The 24,349-nt window shown below is 43.7% G+C and overlaps 1 protein-coding gene across 2 annotated transcripts in view; it reads right to left on the bottom strand.

The window, feature by feature from the left end:
• Positions 1-24,349, bottom strand: part of NID1 (nidogen 1) — a 100,490-nt gene that overhangs the window by 60,991 nt on the left and 15,150 nt on the right. For both annotated transcript variants that reach the window (XM_055588857.1, XM_055588850.1), the window contains exons 2-4: positions 6,660-6,959; positions 4,185-4,411; positions 1,263-1,636 (exon numbers count right to left, since the gene is read on the bottom strand). In XM_055588857.1, the coding sequence (XP_055444832.1) occupies positions 1,263-1,636; positions 4,185-4,411; positions 6,660-6,959 (901 nt within the window). The remainder of the gene's footprint in view (positions 1-1,262; positions 1,637-4,184; positions 4,412-6,659; positions 6,960-24,349) is intronic.

Consider the following 24,349-nt stretch of genomic DNA (forward strand, 5'->3'; position numbering starts at 1 on the left):
AGGTGGCCAAAGTATTGGAGCTTCAGCTTTAGCATCAGTCCTTCCAATGAATATTCAGGACTGATTTCCTTTAGGATGGACCGGTTGGATCTGCTTGTTGTCCAAAGGACTCTCAAGAGTCTTCTCCAACGCCACAGTTCAAAAGCATCAATTCTTTAGTGCTCAGCTTTCTTTATAGTCCAACTCTCACATCCATACATGACTACTGGAAAAACCATAGCTTTGACTAGACAGACCTTTGTTGGTAAAGTAATGTCTCTGCTTTTTAGTATGCTGTCTAGGTTGGTCATAGCTTTTCTTCCAAGGAGCAAGCTTCTTTTAATTTCATGGCTGCAGTCACCATCTGAAGTGATTTTGGAGCCAAAGAAAATAAAGTGTGTCACTATTTCCATTGTTTCCCCATCTATTTGCCATGAAGTGATGGTCTGATATATTGATTTGGCCAAAACATTAAGTTCATTTGGGTTTTTCCATAACATATTATGGAAAAAACAGATGTTATACTTGAAAACCATCCTTGAAAAGTGGATCCGGTTATTTTGTATTTTTAATGTTCACAAACTAACTCTGAAACTGACTAGAGCCTGGAGGAAAAATAATCAACCATCCTGCTTCCATAAACCACGAGGAAATAAATGTCAAAGATAAACCGTGTCAACAGAGGAACTTCTAAAATGTTTTTTCAGGTGGGTGAATATATTGCTGATCTCAGAAATCACAAATAAGGAAATCTGACTTTCAAAATAATTCTAAAGCACTTTTCTCTTTAAAACACATACAAAAAGAACAGGAAACTCGAAAGAGGACACATTCTACAGTCTCCCTGACCCCAGCCCTAATCTTGGCTCCCTTGGTGTCTTTGCAGCCTTTGGGTCCCTCCACCCCATGCTCTGGTGGCTCCGATGGTAAAGAATATGCCTTCAACGTGTGAGACGTGGGTTCAGTCCCTGGGTCAGGAGGATCCCCTAGAGAAGGATATGGCTACCCACTTCAGCATTCTTGCCTGGAGGATTCCATGGACAGAGGAACCTGGCAGGCTACGGTCCATGGGGTGGCAAAGAACCGGACACGACTGAGCTGCTAAGACTTTCACTTTTCGCTTCACCCATGCTCTGTCGCTGTAAGTTCCACCCCTCATTCTCCAGGCTCTCATCCTTACAAACCTCCAAATAATGCACACAGCTCACACCCCCCAGTAATGCTCCCCTGTGTAGAAATCCAAGTATCCAACAACATACCACATGCCACACAAATGGCCTTACCAATTTCTGTTTCCTCGACTTCATCCACATCTATGACTTGGGGCTGCTGCTGGGGAAACCTCTCCCCGGGCAGCTGGAAAGATCTGGTCTCCTCTGTGGGAGGTGTGAGGGGTCTCTCAGTAGCCATGCGGCGGGGGGAGAGGTCACTGGGCGTGTTGTATGTGCCACCGTCTCCCCTTCTTGGGGCCTCATAGGGGAAGGACGTAGTAACCGTGTCTTCCAGGCCCAGACGCGTCACTGAGTCATAATCCTCATCGTCATACTCTGTTCCGTCGTCCAGTCCCAGGTTCACGTCTGCGGGGACCACGCCGCTGGCCGTGGCCGGACTCCCGATCTCAAACACCCAGATGCCCTGTAGCCCAGAGTTGCTGCTCCTAGAGGGAAGGACAGGCCTCTTGGAAACAGGCCAGCAACTTACAAACAGCCCCCACCAACCAAGCAGAAGGAGCCCTGGAGACCCACGTCAATTAAAAACCCCATGGCCTGCTACTGCCCATCGCCTCGGTGCAGGATAGGAGAGCAGATGTGGTCCTGTCTGGTCCTCACAGAGCTGAGACCATCCAGCAGGATATAGTGAAGCTGTATCCAGTGGGCATAACCCTAGCAAAGGCTTCTTCTCAGCCATTCCAGAGGCATGCTCAGGGATATTTTCAGACCTTAAAATGTGTTTATACGAATCACTGGTCAGTATGAGCAACCTGTTGACTGGATTTCTGTGCATTTTTTTCCATTATGCTCTTTCTGGGGACATGCTGTGATATGATAGTATTTGGTCTTTGTCTCTGGTTCTGGCATATAACCCCTAAGATCCTTGTAATCTCTGCAGTGATAAGAATTCCTTTTTGCATGCTAATGAGATGGCTAGTGGCTGGGGACCCTGGGTAGCTTCAGAAAGGCGGTTGGTCACTAGGAAGACCAAGGCATGATTATAGGGTTGGAATTTTCAGCCCCACACCCTGACTTCCAGGAAGGGGGTGGGGAAGTGGGGTTGGAGATTAGTTAATCACCAATGGCCAATGATTTAATCAATCATGCCTATGTAATAAAAATTCCTAAGTTATCAGGCTGACAGAGCTTTTGGACTGGTGGACACAGTTGAGGTGTGCTAGGAGGGTGGTGTGCCCAGAGAGGGCATGGAAGCCCCTCACCTCCTCCTCCCCTCAAACAGGGCCCCCTGCCCTATGTATCTCTTCTATTTGGCTATTCCTGAGTTGCATCCTTTATAATAAACTAGTAATAGTCAGTAAAGTACTTTCCTGAATTCTGTGAGCCATTCTAGCAAATTATCAAACCTGAGCAGGGAGTCATGGAGCCCCCAATTTATAGCTGGTTGATAGGAAGTGTAGGCAGCAACTTGGGACTTTCAAGGGATGTCTGAAGTGGGGGCAGCCTTGTAGGACTGAGCCCTTAAGCTATGAGGTCTGTGCTGATTCTAAGCAGTTAGTGTCAGAACTGAATTATAGGATACCCAGTTGGTATCTGAAGAGTTGAAGAATTAGTTGGTAAGAGGGGGAAAAAAACATGTATTTAGTGTCAAAAGTTATCAGTGAAAACAGGACAGACTTGGTTTACTAGAAATCCTAACACTGTTAGCTGTGGAACCTTGGATAGCTCTCAGTTTACCTTTTTATGCTCAGAGGGTATAGTAAAATGCAAAGGATATTCAGAATCTAAAGGCATTTATAGTTATAAAACACAACAGAATAACCCTAATCTCTACTTCTTGCACTACCATTTTTACTGTTCTGATACTGTTTTACTATCAGAAATTGTATAAAGTGACCAGATTATACAATAGAAAGAAGGGATATAAACTATTCAGTGGAGAACACTGAGCAAAAGACTGGGCTGGGACAGGGAATGAGAAATCAAGAAAAGTCCTGCAGAAATTAGACATCTAATCGGTCTGTCTACCTGGGACTTGAGTAAAGGCAGTGATGTACAAGAGCTTGCTTGAACCAGCTTATAAAAAATCAAATTATATAAACTTACAATTTAACTATATTAAAAGCAGAGGCAATAAACGCTCCAAACTCATCCCATATGAATTATGTTCCTATTAGCTATGTTCTTGAAGTTATCTGAATCTACTGCACCTCTAGGGTGAGAATACTATATAATGGTTCACCTTTTCTCAACCTCCAGGTGAGTGACATGATGTAACAGCTGAAAACTGGACATGGTAGAAGTGTTTATACCATGGAAATAGGCAAATCCTATAAATGAGTGAGGGCTTCCCCAACCTGCATAAAGTCAGTTGTTAAATATTTACCAGTACACTGTCGAGGAGTTTTAGACTCCATTGACAAAGTGAAATTGGGAGGAGGAGGTGCTTCATTTTTTAAAGGATAATTAAGTTTAATTATTAGAAAAAAAAGTCTGAGTTTTTCCCCCTTTTGCCAAATTCTACAAAATAGACCAAGAAAGCACTGTTTCTATTATAACAACATTCCCCACCCCCAGTCAATGTAGGGAAAAACCCTCTCAGCCATGGGTTCATAGCAAGAGACAGTTTTGAATAATTTGTATTTCTAACTTAATAGAAGAGATGATAAAACTGTTTCAAATGAAAATGATATCTAAAAACTTGGATGCCTTTCATTCTAAGAGTCTATTCCCTGAGTTCATCAGGAAAAAAGTACTATATAATATAAAAACTATATACAAAATTAAAAATTTTTATTTGTTTTTGGTCACACTGCACAGCTTAAAGGATTTTAATTCCCCAACCAGGGATTGAACCTGGGCTGTCGGCAGTGGGAGCGCAGAGTCCTAACTATTGAACTGCCAGGAAGGTCCCCTACAGAATTTAAATCCACATTTTTAGGTAATATTCTATAAAGCCCATTGCATTATTCTTATAAAACAGTCAGATGAGAATCTTATTAAAGGGAGAATCTACTGAAGAATAAAAAAGCATACTTGGCCAGATTTCCAATTGATTCTTTGTCATTAGCAAATATATTATAAGCTCCGTCACTCTTCCATATTAATCCTACTAAACCTTGGCTGAAAGCAACCACCGCAGGAACCTGGTTCTCCTCCTTCTTTGAGAACGTCGTGTAGAACTGCAGACCATCCTCAGGATAAAGGAAAATGGCATAGGTGCTGGAATCAGAGGAGGCCAGAATGGACTGGAATGTGTTTCTCTGTGAAGATGAGTTAAGATTCAGTTACTCAGGATCTTAAACTGTGCTCTTCACCAGACTACATATAAAAAATACAGAGATGGCACTATTTGCACCTTATTCTAAAGAAATATTTTTGTAGCAAGGACAGTATTCCGGGATAATTCCACTTAAATATCTCTAAGGCTATGTCAACATGAAATTTTCTAATTAGTCAATGAATACCTTCTGCGTAACTGTGACCTTAAGGTTAACCAAAAATTATAGAGATGTTACCTCTATCTCTCAAGCAAATTTGCAAATTCTTATCCCTAGAATTTGTTTCCACAGCCATTAAACATTTCAACCACATTTATTATTTAGTTTATTAAGCCCTAGCACTGTTCAGTAAGAAAGAACATGAGCTTTGGGAGAAAACAGATCTGGATCCAACTCCTTGCCCTCATCACTGGCTGAGTGACCTTGGGCATGTTACCTAACCTCTCTGAACCTTGATTTTTGAATCTGTAAAATGGAAAGAAAATCACCTACTGCACAGAAATGTTAGGAGGACTATGTGAGCCAGCATATGAGAATCGGGCAGAGAATGTATTCCTTCACGTTAGAATGTATTCCTTTCCTGTGCACCAGACATCGCCCCAAACACTGTGAAGACGAAGGATAAAAATACATGATCCTGGCACTTGAGAATTTTCAGTTTAGGTGGGAAGACTGACATCTGAACAAAACATTCCCAAACTAAAGAATGGATTCTGTAACCAAGCTGCGTGCAGGCAAAGTGCCCAGGGCTGGAAGGGGCGGGGGCAGAGGAGGCCGAGTGAACAAGCAGGCGCTTAACACGAGCAGTGAGGGTCAGGGAGAGGCCATCACAAGCAGATCACAACTAGTGCCTGAGATTGTGGCTAAAGCAAACAAGCAAAAGCCTCATCAGGGAACTGCAAACAATCTGGTCCAGCTGCTACAGTGGGGAGTGGAGAAGTCAGGATGAGAGGACACTGGGCCCACGAGGCAGGCAGGAGCTCTGTACAATGGGTTGGGCAGTTATTACTCAAGTAAAGAGGATGCACACTTGAGAAATTTAAGGTTTTATTTTATTGATTTATTTTTTTGCCATGCCATCAGGCATGTGGGATCTTAGTTCCCCCACCAGGGAAGGAATCCATGCCCCTGTCATGGACGCATGTCTTAACCACTGGACCACCAGGGAAGTCCCAAGAAATTGAAGGTTTTAAACAGTTTTCAAGCATGCCACTCAGGCAGGTACAGGTGGCAAAGCAAAACGTGTCAGATTTCTCCAAAGTGTGCTCTATGGGATGCAATGTGTCTTATTTGGGAGGGAAAACGGTACAGCCAAGAGGTTTAGGGATGACTAAATTAAACTAAGTTAAGCAGGTTTCTGTACTGTAGGGCTTTCCAGAGTGAGACACCAAGAGGAACCTATAGTGTTAGCATTTCCCAAACTTATTTGGCCCAAGGAGTCTTCTTCCTCAAGGACTGTCTGTAGGACCAGTATTCTGTGGTACACACTTTGGGAACCACCAGCCTGGACCATTTCCTCCATTTAAAGATGCTTTTGGACCTTACAAGTTATACTCTACCCTGTCATGCTATAAAACTTAAATAATGGAGTGGAGTTTCCAAGGAGAAACTGAAGCATGTCCTAAAGTCTCACTTCAGATCTAGAGACGGGCTTCTTGACCTGCTCAAATATTCCCCTTCTAAGTGCAGGTCCAAGCTCTACACACCCTAACATCTTTCCCAACCACTGAATTTAAAAAAACCGCAGCCCTGCTTATGAAGAAACCCATGTCCTGAACCATTCATATGGTACAAATAGATGGTGGGGGGGCTGTCCCCCCAACTAGAACATGGGTCTTGTCTTTAATTCTTCACATCCCTTGGGACTGCTTTATTATTTTATCACTGCATATTCATAAACTCATAATAAATTCTCTATCTAGAAACCACCTCCCAAAGTAAGAGCAGCTAGGGCTATAATTTATCTGTTCTTGCCATGTGGCTAGTTATCTCAGGGATCTTGGCTTTCTTTACATCTGATCACCATTACAACACAGATTTAGGTAGCCTGCAGATAAGATTTTGGACATTACAGACCTGCAATAAATAGCTTATTAGATTTTGCTTTGGATGTCCTATCTTTATCAATCGCATGGATATGGTGTACATCAGAGTAGCACAAATCAGAAGACCAAAGTGTGCAAAGCCAAAGTATTAGACTATTCGCCCCTGTGCCTGGACGGGTGCTTACCTTGCCTTCCAGGGTGGGGTCCTTGCTAGGCCCTTGGTAGGGAGCCACGGATTCCCAAGTGACAACCACCGCACTACTGGGCTTGAAAGAGACTTCTGGGAACCCTCTCTGGACACACTCTGCTGCCAGCTGAGTGACAGAGGGAGACAAGTCTTCCCGATAGTAGACCTTCCCCATGCCATCTGTTGTGTCCAAGTCTGCCAGGAAAGGGGCGACTGCTCCAAAGGTTGGTGGGAAGGGCCCAGGGTGGGTTTCTTTGGCTGGGGGTTCACTCATGGCAATGATGCCATTTGTGGTGACCTGTAAAAAACCAAGCATCGTTAAAAGGAGTGCAGAGACTTAGAACCAAATTTTGTGTGTGCTCAGTCATGTCCAGCTCTTTATGACCCTATGGGACTGTAGCCCACCAGGCTCCTCTGTCCATGGGATTCTCCAGGCAAGAATACTGGAGCGGGTTGCCATTTCCTGACCCAGGGATTGAACCCACATGTCCTGCATCTCCTGCACTGGCAGGGGGATTCTTTATCATTGAGCCACCTGGGAAGCCCAGCCAAATATTGGGAACCACCCAGATACCCATCAACAAGAGAACAGGTAAATAAATTCTGGTCTTAGCATACAGTGGAATACTATACAGTGATTTTTAAAAATACACAAAACAACATGAATGAATCTTACACGTATTAAGCTGAGCAAAAGAATCCAGACACAACTGTAGTACATGCTACATAATTTCACTTGTATGAGATTCAGGTACAACAGAATTGGCAAAAGACATGATCTGGAATTATAAAACTCGGCATTCTCTTCCTAGAGAGGACGGCCTACTGGAAGGAGCAAGGGCAAGAATCATAGACCTTGGGCCTTCCCTGGTAATCCAGTGGTTAAGAATCTGCCTTGCAATGCAGGTGACACAGGTTTGATTCAGTTGGGGAACTAAGATCCCACATGCCTTAGAGCAACTAAGCCCTAACACAGCAACTAGAGAGCCCAGGAGCTGCAACTAAGACCTGATCCAGCTAAATACATACATAAATAAAAGAATCACAGGACCTGACTCTGGCATAGGACTTGGGCAAGGGTCCTAAATTTCAAGTCTTAGGCTTCCTATGTGTGTGCTTTGTGGCACAAAAAGCACCATTCAAACACAAGTCATCATGAAAGCCTGACTTAATTTACTCAACAGATGAACTAATCATGACAAACCAGGGCTGTGCTAGAGCTGTGGGTCCACAAATGGGCACAACCCAGACTCTGCTTTCAAGGCACCCACAATCCAGAAGGATGTGGAGGACTAACACAAAAGATGATGGGACAATAAGTAAATGAGAGTCAAGAAGTAAATGTGACTGGGCCACGAGGCTGTCATTACTTTGAACAGATTAATGACCTACATCAATAGCTAACTTTATTGGATGCTTACCATGTTCCAGACCTCTTATTACTATCGAATCCTCAAAAGAACCCCATAAGAATCAGATCAGATCAGATCAGTCACTCAGTCGTGTCCGACTCTTTGCGACCCCATGAATCGCAGCACGCCAGGCCTCCCTGTCCATCACCAACTCCCGGAGTTCACTCAGACTCACGTCCAGAGATCAAATTGCCATAAGAATAGCTATTACTATTTTTTAAAATTCTGAGGGTCATTTTTATTCCAGTAAATTGATACATGTATTATGTGCATGATCAGAAAACAAAGTTTATATGTAAATAAAAGAACATCAAGATTCCAATGGGAAGCAGGCCAAAGGGTATTTCAAACAGTTTTCAAGAAGAAAGACCAATAAGAGGAACATGTTCCATTTCAACCTCACCAGTTATCAAAAGGTGCCAAGAAAAGCAATAAGGTGCTACTCTCAGCTGAGAGTGTTTTTAACAGCCCCGCCAGGCAGATAGCAGGCACAGTGTCTGGGATCCCAAAGATGTGTGCATTTGAATTTCTTCTAAAATAAGAAAAATGAGTATGATAAAGAATCAGACCTAGATTAAACCTGTCTTTTGCCAATGAAGTTGTCAAATAGAACTTTCGCTATTTGTCATGGAGGAAGGACCCAAGAATAGCTGTTGCTATTATCCACATTTTTCTGAAGTGGAAAATAAGGTATTAATACGTGAATCAATTTGTCCAAAGTTACCAATAAGTGGCAGGACCAGGATTTGAACCCAGGGAGACCAACTCCACAGCAACCCTTCTTAATCATTATGTTCACTTAATTCACTTAGTTCACTATGTTCACTTAGTCACTTAATTCAGCCTTCTTGAAACTAGTTATCAGTTACCACTTCTTGAAATCAGTTATCATGTTTTTTCTTTTTTATCTGCACTGGATCTTCGTTGCTATACGAGGGCTTTCTCTGGTTGTGGCAAGCAAGGCTACTTTCTAGTTGCAATGCTTGGGTTTCTCACTGTGGTGGCTTTTCTTGTTGCAGAGTATGGGGCTCTAGAGTTCAGGCTCAGTAGTTGTGGCATATGGGATCAGTTGCCCCATGGCATGTGGGATCCTCCAGGACCAGGGATCAAATGCACATCTTCTGCATTGGCAGGCAGATTCTTAACCACTGGACCACCAGGGAAGTCCAGTTAACACTTCTTGAAAGCAGTCTAAAGCCTATGAAAATATTGCTGTGTTCTTACCCAAGTAAAATCCACATTCCCTGGGAAAACAGGGAAGGGACCATAGACCCCTGGTGGTGGGCATGCTTGGGCCTCCTTGCAAAACCGGGCTTAGGATGAGGCTTTGAGTCTCTCCTATATCCTTCCAGGGCTTCCCTGGTGACTCAGTGGTAAAGAATCTGCCCGAAATGTAGGAGTTCCAGGGTCAGGAAGATTCCCTGGAGAAGAAAATGGCAACCCACTCCAGTATTCTGGCCTGGAGAATTCCAAGGACAGAGGAACCTGGTAGGCTACAGTTCAAGGGATCACAAAGAGTCGGACATGACTGAGTGATTAACACACACATATCCTTCTTAATGCACAGTCCACTGGGGGCAAAGAACACCACACAAGTGGTCTTTTTACTTCTGGAGTCCATGAATTTTTAAAAAAATCCTGACTGCAATGGGAGTGACTTTGCATATGGCACCCTAGTTTGCACTTCAAGAAGCTACAGACTGGAAGAACAGGAATGCATCGAAGGGAGTTGCAGCTGTTCAGTTGATTAGAAGTCCTGTGAGTTTTCCAGGTGACTTCCTTCCCTCCTTCCTCTTCCCACGGCCTCATTATTCAGTCACTTCAGACCGCATTTCTAGAGGAGGGGGCAGGGGCAGACAAGAAACCCTACAACATGCCAAGAACCAGATAAAAAGGTTCAGCGTTGATGGAGCCAATTTGGGCCCTGGGAAGGGAGAAGAGCAACAGGTTTGGGAGTTACTGTAGACTTAGCAAAACCCTCCCATTTTACCAAAGTTCATGGGCTGTTAAGTGTTCAGGTGACAGAATTTCCATCACCACCTGGTACCAGCAAAGATTTTCTGGAATGCATGGACAGGCTGTAGAGAAGGGAGTTGGGGAAGGAGTTCATCCAGCTGGTCTCTCGCCCTTTTCGCCCCAACCCCATCCAAATATCTCCCAGCACAAACATCCTGATTGGGTTGCCGTGTGGGAGCGTGGGAAACAGCTCACTTTCTCAAGCCACCAGAAGTTGGCAGTTACCAGCTGCCAGTGGGAAGTGATCACACGGAGGCCCCATACAGTCAACTTGGTTTTAAAAAGCTGTTTTCCAGTGAAATTTAAATCAGGCCAACAGTTTTGAAAACGCTCCCGGTGTCTTTTATTATTGAGAATCTGGGCACAGGAATGTTCCTATTTTCACAAGAAATGCTTTAGGAATTGAGGTTTTAAACAAATATCATGAATCCCTGCCTGCAAATACTTTGGACAAAGACCAGATAACTCTCATTAATATTAGCACTATTAGGAAAATTACTTTTCAGCCAGTTTTATGGCACATTCAACTCACTTGTCTGTGATAATGAAAAAAAGATGTCACATACAGAACATCCTGAAGTTTTGATTCTTAAACGTCTCGGTAAACACTTTTGATTTTGTTTTTGTTTCCTCCAGATGTAACAGTTAATGGCAGAGCTGATGAGCAATGTTCTCTTACATTTGGGTGCCAGTCTCATCTCACAAATCCATCCAGCTTGTAATGCTCCTACTGGACTGGTTCCTTTTCTCAACCTTTTTAAAGTCGAGCAATTCAATAGAAGGGCAGGCGCACAGAAAGAAGGGCCTAAAAGGCCCCTAGTGGACCAGGAGGAGAGACTGAGTACAACTGAGACAGGCTGGGGCCTGGGACCCTCTATTTGAGCGCCTGCACTTGGACCTGGACAAATGCCTCCCCCAGCAACAGAATATAAAGAAACTATAAAGTACTAAAAATAACCACATGCATGGGCAGTTGAGACACATTGTGAACAATAAGATACAAAAGGGCCACAAACCAAGGGCCACTTCTGAGGAGCCTGGAGCAAAAGCGGGTAACTGCACATGATCCCTGCACACAGCACCACCAAGGGGGCGGGCAGGCCACATAGGCCTCCTCTTTGGCCCAGCTCGCCAATCTGCCCCCACCCTCACCCCGTTTAGGGGACCAGTTCACTTCTCTGTAGGAGAGCAAGCAAGGGCACCTGTTTCTTGTTTTTGCTCCCTCGTGCTACAGCATGAGTCTCGGTAGAGCCTTGCCTGAGTTTCTTGCCTGGCTTCTTAGCAGTTTCTATTGATTAAAGAGTCCAAGAACCAGGTGCGTAACAGCTTCTCCATGGGGTCGAGACTGCAGACCACAGAGAGTCATGCAGTCCCCCTGTCCAGCTGCCCAGGGCTGTGCCCATAACAGCCACTGATTGACCCAGCTGCTTAAGCCAGGAAACCTGGCCTTCGGCCTTGATTCCTTCCTCTTTCTCATCCCATGTTCTGTGTGTCCTGTCTCTGAAGTATATACAGCACTTTCTCCATCCCTGAGACCACCAGCACCCTCTTCCCCACCTCTTGCATCCACATAATGGGCTATTTCTCACATCTTCCAGGGCTCCACTGAAATAATACCTTCTGAGATTTCTTTGGGTAGTATAGTCATTTCCACAATACTGATTCTTCCAAGAACATGGTATATCTCTCCATCTGTTTGTGTCATCTTTGATTTCTTTCACCAGTTCAGTTGAGCTCAGTCACTCAGTCGTGTCCAACTCTTTGCGACCCCATGAATCGCAGCACGTCAGGCCTCTCTGTCCATCACCAACTCCTGGAGTTCACTGAGACATCCATCGAGTCAGTGATGCCATCCAGCCATCTCATCCTCTGTCGTCCCCTTCTCCTCCTGCCCCCAATCCCTCCCGGAATCAGAGTCTTTTCCAATGAATCAACTCTTCGCATGAGGTGACCAAAGTACTGGAGTTTCAGCTTTAGCATCATTCCTTCCAAAGAAATCCCAAGGCTGATCTCCTTCAGAATGGACTGGTTGGATCTCCTTGCAGTCCAAGGGACTCTCAAGAATCTTCTCCAACACCACAGTTCAAAAGCATCAAGGCTTCAGCGCTCAGCCTTCTTCACAGTCCAACTCTCACATCCATACATGACCACAGGAAAAACCATAGCCTTGACTAGACGGACCTTTGTTGGCAAAGTAATGTCTCTGCTTTTGAATATGCTGTCTAGGTTGGTCATAACTTTCCTTCCAAGGAGTAAGTGTCTTTTAATTTCATGGCTGCAGTCACCATCTGCAGGGATTTTGGAGCCCAGAAAAATAAAGTCTGATACTGTTTCCACTGTTTCCCCATCTATTTCCCATGAAGTGATGAGACCGGATGCCATGATCTTCGTTTTCTGAATGTTGAGCTTTAAGCCAACTTTTTCACTCTCCACTTTCACTTTCATCAAGAGGCTTTTGAATTCCTCTTCACTTTCTGCCATAAGGGTGGTGTCATCTGCATATCTGAGGTTATTGATATTTCTCCTGGCAATCTTGATTCCAGCTTGTGCTTCTTCCAGCCCAGCATTTCTCATGATGTACTCTGCATATAAGTTAAATAAACAGGGTGACAATATACAGCCTTGACGAACTCCTTTTCCTATTTGGAACCAGTCTGTTGTTCCATGTCCAGTTCTAACTGTTGCTTCCTGACCTGCATACAAATTTCTCAAGAGGCAGATCAGGTGGTCTGGTATTCCCATCTCTTGAACAATTGTCCACAGTTTATTGTGATCCACACAGTCAAAGGCTTTGGCATAGTCCATAAAGCAGAAATAGATGTTTTTCTGGAACTCTCTTGCTTTTTTGATGATCCAGCGGATGTTGGCAATTTGATCTCTGGTTCCTCTGCCTTTTCTAAAACCAGCTTGAACATCAGGAAGTTCACGGTTCACATATTGCTGAAGCCTGGCTTGGAGAATTTTGAGCATTACTTTACTAGCTTGTGAGATGAATGGAATTGTGCGGTAGTTTGAGCATTCTTTGGCATTGCCTTTCTTTGGGATTGGAATGAAAACTGACCTTTTCCAGTCCTGTGGCTATTGCTGAGTTTTCCAAATTTGCTGGCATATTGAGTGTAGCACTTTCACAGCATCATCTTTCAGGATTTGGAATAGCTCAACTGGAATTCCATCACCTCCACTAGCTTTGTTCGTAGTGATGCTTTCTAAGGCGCACTTGACTTCACATTCCAGGATGTCTGGCTCTAGGTCAGTGATCACACCATCATGATTATCTGGGTCGTGAAGATCTTTTTTGTATAGTTCTTCTGTGTATTCTTGCCATCTCTTCTTAATATCTTCTGCTTCTGTTAGGTCCATACTATTTCTGTCCTTTATCGAGCTCATCTTTGCATGAAATGTTCCTTTGGTATCTCTGATTTTCTTGAAGAGATCCCTAGTCTTTCCCATTCTGTTGTTTTCCTCTATTTCTTTGCATTAATCGCTGAAGAAGGCTTTCTTATCTCTTCTTGCTATTCTTTGGAACTCTGCATTCAGATGTTTATATCTTTCCTTTTCTCCTTTGCTTTTCGCTTCTCTTCTTTTCACAGCTATTTGTAAGGCCTCCCCAGACAGCCATTTTGCTTTTTTGCATTTCTTTTCTATGGGGATGGTCTTGATCCCTGTCTCCTGTACAATGTCACGAACCTCATTCCATAGTTCATCAGGCACTCTATCTATCAGATCTAGGCCCTTAAATCTATTTCTCACTTCCACTGTATAATCATAAGGGATTTGATTTAGGTCATACCTGAATGGTCCAGTGGTTTTCCCTACTTTCTTCAATTTCAGTCTGAATTTGGCAATAAGGAGTTCATGGTCTGAGCCACAGTCAGCTCCTGGTCTTGTTTTTGCTGACTGTATAGAGCTTCTCCATCTTTGGCTGCAAAGAATATAATCAGTCTGATTTCAGTGTTGACCATCTGGTGATGTCCATGTGTAGAGTCTTCTCTTGTGTTGTTGGAAGAGGGTGTTTGTTATGACCAGTGCATTTTCTTGGCAAAACTCTATTAGTCTTTGCCCTGCTTCATTCCGTATTCCAAGGCCAAATTTGGTTGGTCATAACTCTCCTTCAAAGAAGTAAGCATTTTTTAATTTCATGGCTGCAGTCACCATCTGCAGTGATTTTGGAGCCCCAAAAAATAAAGTCTGACACTGTTTTCACTGTTTCCCCATCTATTTCCCATGAAGTGATGGGACCAGATGCCATGATCTTCATAATTTTCTGCATACAGGTCTTTAATCCCTTTAGGTAGGTTTATTCCTAGGTATTTTTCAAAAGAACTAGGCCAAAAAATTTCACAATTTGTATGGAAACACAAAAGACCCTGAATAGCCAAAGCAATCTTGGGAAAGAAAAATGGAACTGGTGGAATCAATCTCCTCGACTTCAGACTATACTACAAAGTCACAGTCATCAGGAGAGTATGGTACTGGCACAAAAAAACAGAAATCTAGACCAATGGAACAAAATAGAAAGCCTAGAGATAAACCATGCACCAATGGGTACCTTATCTTTGACAAAGGAGGAAAGAATATACAATGGAGAAAAGACAGCCTCTTTGATAAGTGGTGTTAGGACAACTGGACAGCGACATGTAAAAGAATGAATTAGAACACTTCCTAACACCATACATAAATATGAATTCAAAATGGATTAAAAACTTAAATGTCAGGCCAGAAACTATAAAACTCTTAGAGGAAAACATAGGTAGAACACTCTGACATAAATCAAAGAAAGATCCTCTTTGACCCACCTCCTAGCTCAATGGAAATAAAAACAAAAATAAACAAATGGGATATAATTAAATTTACAAGCTTTTGCACAGCAAAGGAAACTATAAACAAGATGAAAAGACAACCCTTAGAACCGGAGAAAATAATTGCAAATGAAACAATCACAAAGGATTAATATCCAAAATATATAAGCAGCTCATGCAATTCAATATTAGAAAAACAAGCAATCCAATTAAAAAAACAGGCAGAAGACCTAAGTAGACACTTCTCCAAAGAAGACACACAGATGGCCAATAAACATATGAAAAGATGCTCAATACTGCTCATTATTAGAGAAATGCAAATCAAAACTACGAGGTACCACCTCACACCAGTCAGAATGGCTATCATCAAAAAATCTACAAACTGTAAATGCTGGAGAGGATGTGGAGAAAAGGAAACCTTCTTGCACTGTTGGTGGGAATGTAAATTGATACAGCCGCTGTGGAGAACAGTATGGAGATTCTTCAAAAAACTAGGAATAAAGCTACCATATGACCCAGCAATCCCACTACTGGCCATATACCCTGAGAAAAACCACAATTCTAAAAGACACATGTACCCCTTGTGTACATTCGGGCTTCCCACTAGTGGTAAAGAACCTGCCTGCCAATACAGGAGATGTAGAGAATCGGGTTTGGTCCCTGGGTTGGGAAGATCCTCTGGAGAAGGAAATGGCAACCCACTACAGTATTCTTGCCTGGAGAATCCCATGGACAGAGGAGTCTGGTGGGCCACAGTCCATGGGGTTTCAAAGAGTCAGACATGACTGAAGCAACTTAGCAGCAGCAGCAGCACCCAGATACTCATTGCAACACTATTTACAATAGCCAGGACATGAAAGCAACCTAAATGTCCTTCAACGGATGAATGGATAAGAAGTTACTTTACATATATACAAAGGAATATTACTCGGCCATAAAAAAGAACAAATTTGAGTAAGTTGTAGTGAAGTGTATGAACCTAGAGCCTATTAATACAGAGTGAAGTAAGACAGAAAGAGAAAAGCAAATATAGTATATTAATGCATATATATGGAATCTAGAAAAATGATACTGATGAACCTATTTACAGGGAAGGAATGGAGACACAGATGTGGAGAATGTACTTGTGGACACAGCAGGGGATGTAGAGGATGTGAGAAATTGAGAAAGTACTATTGACATATATGCAGTACCATGTGTAAAACAGATAACTAGTGGGAAGCTGCTACATAACATAGGGAGCCCAGCCTGGTGCTCTGTGACAACCTAGAGGGGCAGGATGGCAGAGCGGGGGTGGAGAGGGGTGAGGAGAAATGGGTGGTAAGAAGGCTAAAGTAGAAATACATATGCTAGGAAAATTTGTTTAATTGCTTACACTTCTCCAAACTCACCGTGGTGTTTCACCTACTTAACTGCATAAAAGGTTTTGCATCTATGGTTCCCTTGGCCTCAGAGATCCTTGCTCAGCTTTCATCCTTGGCAAAGTCCCATTACTCCCTGTGAAGCCCTCCTGCCCTCTCCAAGTAGGGTTTACCACCAGCTCCCGTACATCTGCACCTCTCTCTCTTTCGTTAAAAAACAACAGAAAAAAAAAAGAAAAGAAAAAAAAGGAGCAAACAACAATAACAAAAAAGGAAAAAACAAACAAAGAAACAGACAACATGCCCAAAAGGGAGTCGCTTATGCTAAGCCCCACATCACCAAATCGAGGCTTAATTATAGTTTCCACTATATGCAGGAACCATCTGATTAGCAATAGTGAGGTAATCTGCTGCGTAGACCCCTGCTACCTTAAAGAAAAATAACTTTGCAATAATACAACCTACTTTTTTCTTTTGCCAGATAACTTTCCTCTTCCCACTCCCTTCTGCCTAATAAAGTCTTTCATTTCATACAGCTCCTCAGAGCTCCTTTTTATTTGCTAGATAGGATGCTGCCCAATTCAAGTTTTGCTCAAATAAACTCTTAATTTTTAAAATATATGCCTCAGTTTATCTTTTAACAGTTTGCAAATTAGCACCTTGGAATCCTGATTCAGGTTCCCTGAGTTGCGATGGCACCAGCACATTCCTTGCTGTAGATTATGTAATCAGATCAGATCAGATCAGTCGCTCAGTCATGTCCGACTCTTTGCGACCCCATGAATCGCAGCACGCCAGGCCTCCCTGTCCATCACCAACTCCCGGAGTTCACTCAGACTCACGTCCATTGAGTCAGTGATGCCATCCAGCCATCTCATCCTCTGTCGTCCCCTTCTCCTCTTGCCCCCAATCCCTCCCAGCATCAGAGTCTTTTCCAATGAGTCAACTCTTCGCATGAGGTGGCCAAAGTACTGGAGTTTCAGCTTTAGCATCACTCCTTCCAAAGAAATCCCAGGGCTGATCTCCTTCAGAATGGACTGGTTGGATCTCCTTGCAGTCCAAGGGACTCTCAAGAGTCTTCTCCAACACCACAGTTCAAAAGCATCAAGTCTTCGGCGCTCAGCCTTCTTCACAGTCCAACTCTCACATCCATACATGACCACAGGAAAAACCATAGCCTTGACTAGACGGACCTTTGTTGGCAAAGTAATATCTCTGCTTTTGAATATGCTATCTAGGTTGGTCATAACTTTCCTTCCAAGGAGTAAGCGTCTTTTAATTTCATGGCTGCAGTCACCATCTGTAGTGATTTTGGAGCCCCAAAAAATAAAGTCTGACACTGTTTCCACTGTTTCCCCATCTATTTGCCATGAAGTGATGGGACCGGATGCCATGATCTTTGTTTTCTGAATGTTGAGCTTTAAGCCAACTTTTTCACTCTCCACTTTTACTTTCATCAAGATTATGTAATATTTGATCAAGATTATGTATTATATTATATTAATACATATATTATTTAATATATTAAATTAATTGATTTTAATATATTATATTAATGATCATCAATATTTCATCAAGATTATGTAATAGGGAAGAGCAAATCTGACTCCATATGGATCTTTCTTTTCCTTTATCCTTTGTATCCTATTGCTTTTGCTACAAGAATGTTGCCTAGGGCCTGAAATATACAGGCATTTTCAAGGCTCTGACCTTTAAAGGTATAACACTTTTCATTCACTAGAGATAAAAAGTTGCAGAAAAGAGAATAACATTTGTCTTGTTGAAGTTTATAGGGACATTGTCACCAAACCTACATGGAGGACTCTTGTAAGAGCAAAGGATTCTCACACCAAAAAGTTTGCAGCAACCAGCACCCCTTTCTGTTTGGTATAAAAAACAACCTGACTCGTAACTCAGAAAAGATGGTTTTTTGGGACACAAATCCACCATCTCCTTGGTCTGCTGACTTTCTGAAAAAGCCACTATTCCTTGCCCCAACCACTCTCTCATTTATTGGCTTGTCATGAGGCAAGCAGTATGAGCTTGGACTTGGTAACTGTTACATGGCAAAACTCTTGTGAATTTGGGGGGGGGGGGGGGCGGGGCGGGTGGGCTGTGCCATGTGGCTTGTGGAACTTTAGTTCCCTGACCAGAGACTGAACCTGTGTCCCTTGCAGTGGAAGCTCGGAGTCCTAACCAGTGCACTGCCAGGGAATTTCCAAAACTCCTGTGAATTGAATGCATTCCTGAGAAAGTCTGTCTGGATCATTGAGGGCTAAAGTAGTAATAATATTATTGTCTTAGGGTAACTCTCACCAAATACTGCCTAGCTGAGGTTTTTGGTAGAGTAAATAATACCTTGCTTCTTTATTGAAAAACAGCCACATACAGCACATTGAATCTTGCTGACAGTTTACACTTCGAAAAAAGAAGTTCCTTCAGCAAAGGTAATGTTCAGCCTAACATTTTACTAGCACAACTTAACACCCCTGTACAGAACACACCTATTCATTCACCCCAAGGAACACACCAAACACCAGGCTCTTCATCCAGCTGCACCATCAATTACATCACAAAATGCCTCTGGTGAAAATGCAAGCCCCACACAGCTAACAGCTGGATCCACTTACAATCCTTTCAACTCTGTTGACAGTAGGAAGACGTGGGACAGAGCACAAACTCACCATGGAGGAGTGGTCCCTATTTTAAAAAGCACTTCCAATCTCCATGCATCTTTAAAGTGAACTTAGAGACACGTAGAGACACGTGAAGACACGTGAAGGAGAAAGTCAAAGGCAGATACTCCAAACATTAAAATTATGTGTTCGATTTCTCACATTTAAGTGCACACTGAGGCAGTGAAATAACATCTATTTTTTGGCTTCAATGAGCCTAGTAGCAGAACCTCAGGGCAGAAAGCAGCCTGCAACACTGAGGGGAAAGCCTTCTTTAGAACAGATGTGGTTAAGAATACTTGAGGTAGGCACAAATAAGAAACAAATGGGCCCCTTTTAGAAATGCAAATAGCTGTACTGGGAAGACAATGAAATTGGTAGGAGTTGCAAAAGCAAACTCCAAGGGTGGGAGGAAGCAGGAACCTAAGGTAAAGTAATTTGGGGCCAAGAAGGAAAAGGCAGCAAATGCTTCCTGCTAAGTTTGAGGCCTTTTACTAAAGCTGTTCACATTTTTAAAAGTTTAATACCACCATTCTGCTTTTCAGGTATATGAAACAGATAAAGAAATGACAAGACTTAATTTAGCTTCCAGTCACACAGTCCGCAAGAGATGGGACCAAGATTTGAACCCACACCTGGTCGGGTCCATGACCTGTGCTCTTTCTGTTATATTCAGCCATGTAGTTTAGAGAAATTGGGAGCAAAAGTCCTGGAAGTTGCAAAGCTTCATGGGGTGGCTTCATGCTTAGAGGTCGGGCAGCTAGGAAAAGCTGGAAAACAAAAAGGGCCTAAGAAAACAAAAACTTGAGGAAGAAGCCCCTGAAATAGCCTGAACTAGTAACAGTCAAAGTGGTGGAGATTGACTGATTCCAGCTTAGAGCCCAAAGCGGGACCTGGGGCCTGACCCACTTTTTTTTTTTGTAATTTGGCTGCAGCATGTGGGATCTAGTTCCCTTACCAGGGATTGAACCCAGGCCCCCTGTGCTGGGAACGTGGAATCTTAGCCACTGGACCACCAGGAAACCCCTGACCCACTGTTGTGGTATTTGACAGTTTACAAAGCATTTTTACTCCAGCTATCACAGTGAATCTAGTAAGTGCTCAGTTGCTCAGTCGTGTCCAGCTCTTTGTGGCTGCATGGACTGTAGCCTGCCAGGATCCTCTGTCCATGGAATTTTCCCAGCAAGAATACCGGAGTGCGTTGTCATTTCCTACTCCAGGGGATCTTCCCAACCCAGGGGTTAAATCTGCATCTCTTGTGTCTCACTGCATTGGCAGGCAGATTCAGTATCATATTCATCCTTCATTTGAGAAAAAGATGAATTTCCATTTATAAGACTTGCCTAAGATCATACACTAAAAGTGAAGGAGGAAACAGACAGAACAGGCTCCATCTTGAAAGCAGGACTCTATCTTGGGCCAGACTGTGGACTTTGAGCTATATGCCCAGGATCTATAGAAACGACATACCAACTGGAAAACCAGGCCCCCTAAATGGAAGAACCTCAGGGCTGGTATCTAGACTCTCTGTTGCCTAAAAGAATACCCTAATATCTGTGTAACCGAATAGAATCATAAATTCTATTATGCTTATTGGGGTATGACCACAGGCCTGTTGATAATTGTCCACTGTTAACTTCCTAGGCTTACGGCCTAGGTAACCTGAATCACAGGTTAACTTTGATTGTATCTTTCTTTTCCTTTGTTCAGACTAGTTTCAGGGAATTTGGGGAGGTGGGTTTGGGCACATGCACTTAGGGTATATAAGGTTTTCACAAAAACTGGTCGGGGTCCTTGGCTAAGAGGAGACTCTGCCTTGGGCCCGCCAGTGTAATAAACTGCACGCCACTATCTGCATTGTCCTTCTGAGTGAGTTTGTTTCCCAGAACGCGTGGCTACAACATTTGGTGCATGGGCCAGGAAACACCTCACTTTGAGGAGACAAGTCCCATTTGGGACTACTCTGAGGCCTTGTGGCTCGAATCTTCTAGAGGGGGGAAGGTGCCTCACCCTTCTGGAAGGATTCTGCTTCTCAATGCCCAGACCTTTCATGTTAGCAGATAGTGGATGGCAGCAGGGGAACTGAGCGCTCAGGTGAGGAGGAACCCACCTGGTAGGGTGGAAGAGGGGGCCTGATCACCCTCCTGGGAGGGACTAGAAGGAGCGGGGACCCACAGGAGCCTGGAATTGGCAGGTGGCAACCTGCTTGACACAGGTTGACAAGTGTGTTAAGGCTTAGAAGGAAATTTGTGAAGGTCATTTAGGAGATGGTGTCCATGCCGTCTAGGGGAAAATTATTACCAAGCCATTGCCAGGGGATTTTTAGAAGAAACTTGGTTTTTGTGCGTTCGTATTCTGCTCTCCCCAAGAGGGTGTCCCATCTGCTATGAAATTCTTGACCCCCTCGGAATTGTCAGGCTAGAAGGAGGGGGATACATAAGTGAGTACGAATTGGCTTTTCCGGGGACGGCCTGGGACATGGGATATTTAACCCATCTGTGTTTTCATCTGCACCTGATCAAGTCCACCAAGGGAGAATGGACTTTAAAATTTAAGGGAGAAACAGTCTTGGACCACGTGGTGTTCTGGTTTGGTTGTGCTGACCGGCAGGTGAAGACATGCCGATCCCCCTTCTCCCTCTGGGATCTGGCAGGTAAGGCTCTTCTCACCCCAATTAGGAAGGAGGCAGAATGGCAATTTAAGTGTCATTGAGTGGAAATATCAGAAGTACATAGGGTACTGAGAACTTCGTAGACAGAACAAAAAGGAAAAGTAGAAGAAGGTCCGAGAAGGTAAGCAAGGAAGTGAATCTAAGGCAACTGTATTGGAGTGCATGATTAAACATTTAAAGAAGGGATTAGGAGGAGACTATGGAGTGAAGATGAAGCCTAACCGCCTCCACATAGTCTGTGAGGTCGAATGGCCCCCTATGGGAGTAGGATGGCCATCAGAGAACACCATGAACTTAAAAATAGTGGAAGCAGTCTATACAGTAGACTGTTGGGATATGCAGTAGTCATGGAAGAAACCATCGTTGAGGCTCGCTCTCTGTCATCACACTGGTTTGCTCAACAGGCCGAACTATATGCTCTAACCCAGGCCCTCCAGCTGTCAAAAGGTAAGAAAACAAACATTTATGCAGACTCCAGGTATGCTTTTGCCACACTACAGGGCTCTGTATAAGGAGAGAGGCCTTTGACAGCTAGTGAAAAAGATATTAAAAATAAGGAAGAAATTAAGACCCTATTAGATGCTGCCTGGGAACCACAAAGGGTTGCAGTCATACACTGCTGAGAACGTCAAAAAGAGGATACCCCCGGGCTCAGGGAACAGATTGGCAGATAAGACCGCTAAACAAGCAGCCGAGGGCTTGGGGGTGACAAGTGAAGCCCCTATTAAAGCTCTCATATTAGCGGAGCTGCCTGAGCTAACGTTAGACTCTCCAAAATACACTGAAGCCAAAAACCAACTAGCCAAAGCAGAAAGGGCCATCAAGACTGAAAAGGGATGGTGAAAACTGCCAAGTGGCAAATTATTGGTACCAGAGGAGCAGGCACTCACTCTGGTAAGCCAAACGCACCAAGCGACCCATCTAGGCCATGATAAACCGGAAGAGCTAATTTGAAAATATTTCTTGGTTCAGCGCCTCTCTTCCCTAGGCAGGACAGAATCTCAGAATTGCCCTGCCTGCTCACAGGTCAATGCTGCCTCTCAGCACAGACAGAAACCTCCAGGGATTCAGGTAAAAGACTTGCTGCCCTTTGAACACTTGGAAGTGGACTTCACTGAAATGAAACCTCACCGACACTACCATTACCTGCTGGTCATAGTATGCACGTTCTCGGGATGGGTAGAAGCTTTTCCTACCCTGACTGAAAGAGCATCAAAAGTAGCCTGGTGCCTGCTCAGGGAGATAGTTCCCAGATTTGGATTTCCTATCGGCATTGGATCGGACAATGGCCCGGCTTTCGTAGCTGATTTAGTATAACAAGTAAGCAAAACTTTAAATATCAAGTGGAAATTACATACAGCATATAGGCCCCAGAGTTCTGGGATGGTGGAAGGAACCAACCGGACACTTAAAGAGACACTCTCCAAGTGGATCTTAGAGACTGACGGTTCCTGGGTGGGCTTGTTTCCGATGAGCCTGCTCAGACTCATGATGACCCCACAGTCCCATGGCTCTTCTCCGTACAAAATTGTGTATGGGAGGCCCCCTCCCATAATAAAGCAGGTGTCAACAAATTTGCCTCAGGTAAGGGGAGATGAGATTTCACAGCAGATGGAACAACTGGGTAAGGTAACAAATTAGGTAACTAAGTTTGTACAAGAAAGGGTGCCATTCCCCCTTGGGGAACAGATTCACGAATTTGTGCCCGGGGGATCAGGTGTGATCAAGGACTGGAAACACGACTCCTTGGCCCCACATTGGAAGGGTCCATACACTTGCTCTAAGCAGCCCTACTGCAGTTAAAGTTGCAGATGTCACTCCCTGGATCCACCACATGAGGGTGAAGAGAGCATGCCACGCAGACCCGGAGGACACCGAGCGGACTACACAACAGGACCCCACTGACCCCTGTGAAACCAAGGTCATCTTAAAGAAGAAGAAGAGGTGACGCTCTATAACCAACTGCTGCTACAAGGACTTGCTGGTATCATCTTGAGACTAACCATAGTTTCAGTAGAAAGAGGGACCTGTGCTTTAATTAAAGTTGAATGTTGCGTATATATTCCTGATTTATCCGGCTCTATATCAGCCACGCTAGATGACATGAGTCGGACACGACTGAAGTGACAAGCAGTAGCAGCAGCAGCAGATGACATGAAAGGTCAGGTAAAAGCTATGTCTGATGATGATCTTCCTTTTTGGACTTCGGTCCTATCTGGGTGAAGGATGATTGGTGGATAACTATATTTAGCATTGTCATAGTTGCCTTGATAGTTCTGCTTTGTGGACCCTTTATTTTACAATGTGTTATGAACTTTGTAACCCAAAGGTTGATGTTGTTCTCCCAAACTGGAGGTCGGAGAGTCAGGGCGCAATATATCCCTATGAGTGATGCTCATACTATGAGTTATGAGCATCGAGAGAGGGGAATGAAGGAGGAAACAGACAGAACAGGCTCCATCTTGAAAGCAGGACTCCATCTTGGGCGAGACTGTAGACTTGGAGCTCTATGCCTCGTATCTTTGGAAACGACATACCAACCAGAAAACCAGGCCCCCTGAATGGAAGAGCCCCAGGGCTCGAGCCTAGACTCTCTGTTGCCTAAAAGAATACCCTAATTATCTGTGAAACCGAATAGAATCATAAATTCCATTATGCTTATTGGGGTATGACCACAGGCCTATTGATAATTGTCCACTGTTAACTACCTAGGCTTAAGGTATATGAATCACAGGTTAACTTTGATTGTATCTT

Source organism: Bubalus kerabau, chromosome 1 (assembly GCF_029407905.1).
Source record: "Bubalus kerabau isolate K-KA32 ecotype Philippines breed swamp buffalo chromosome 1, PCC_UOA_SB_1v2, whole genome shotgun sequence".
Lineage (NCBI taxonomy): Eukaryota > Metazoa > Chordata > Mammalia > Artiodactyla > Bovidae > Bubalus > Bubalus kerabau.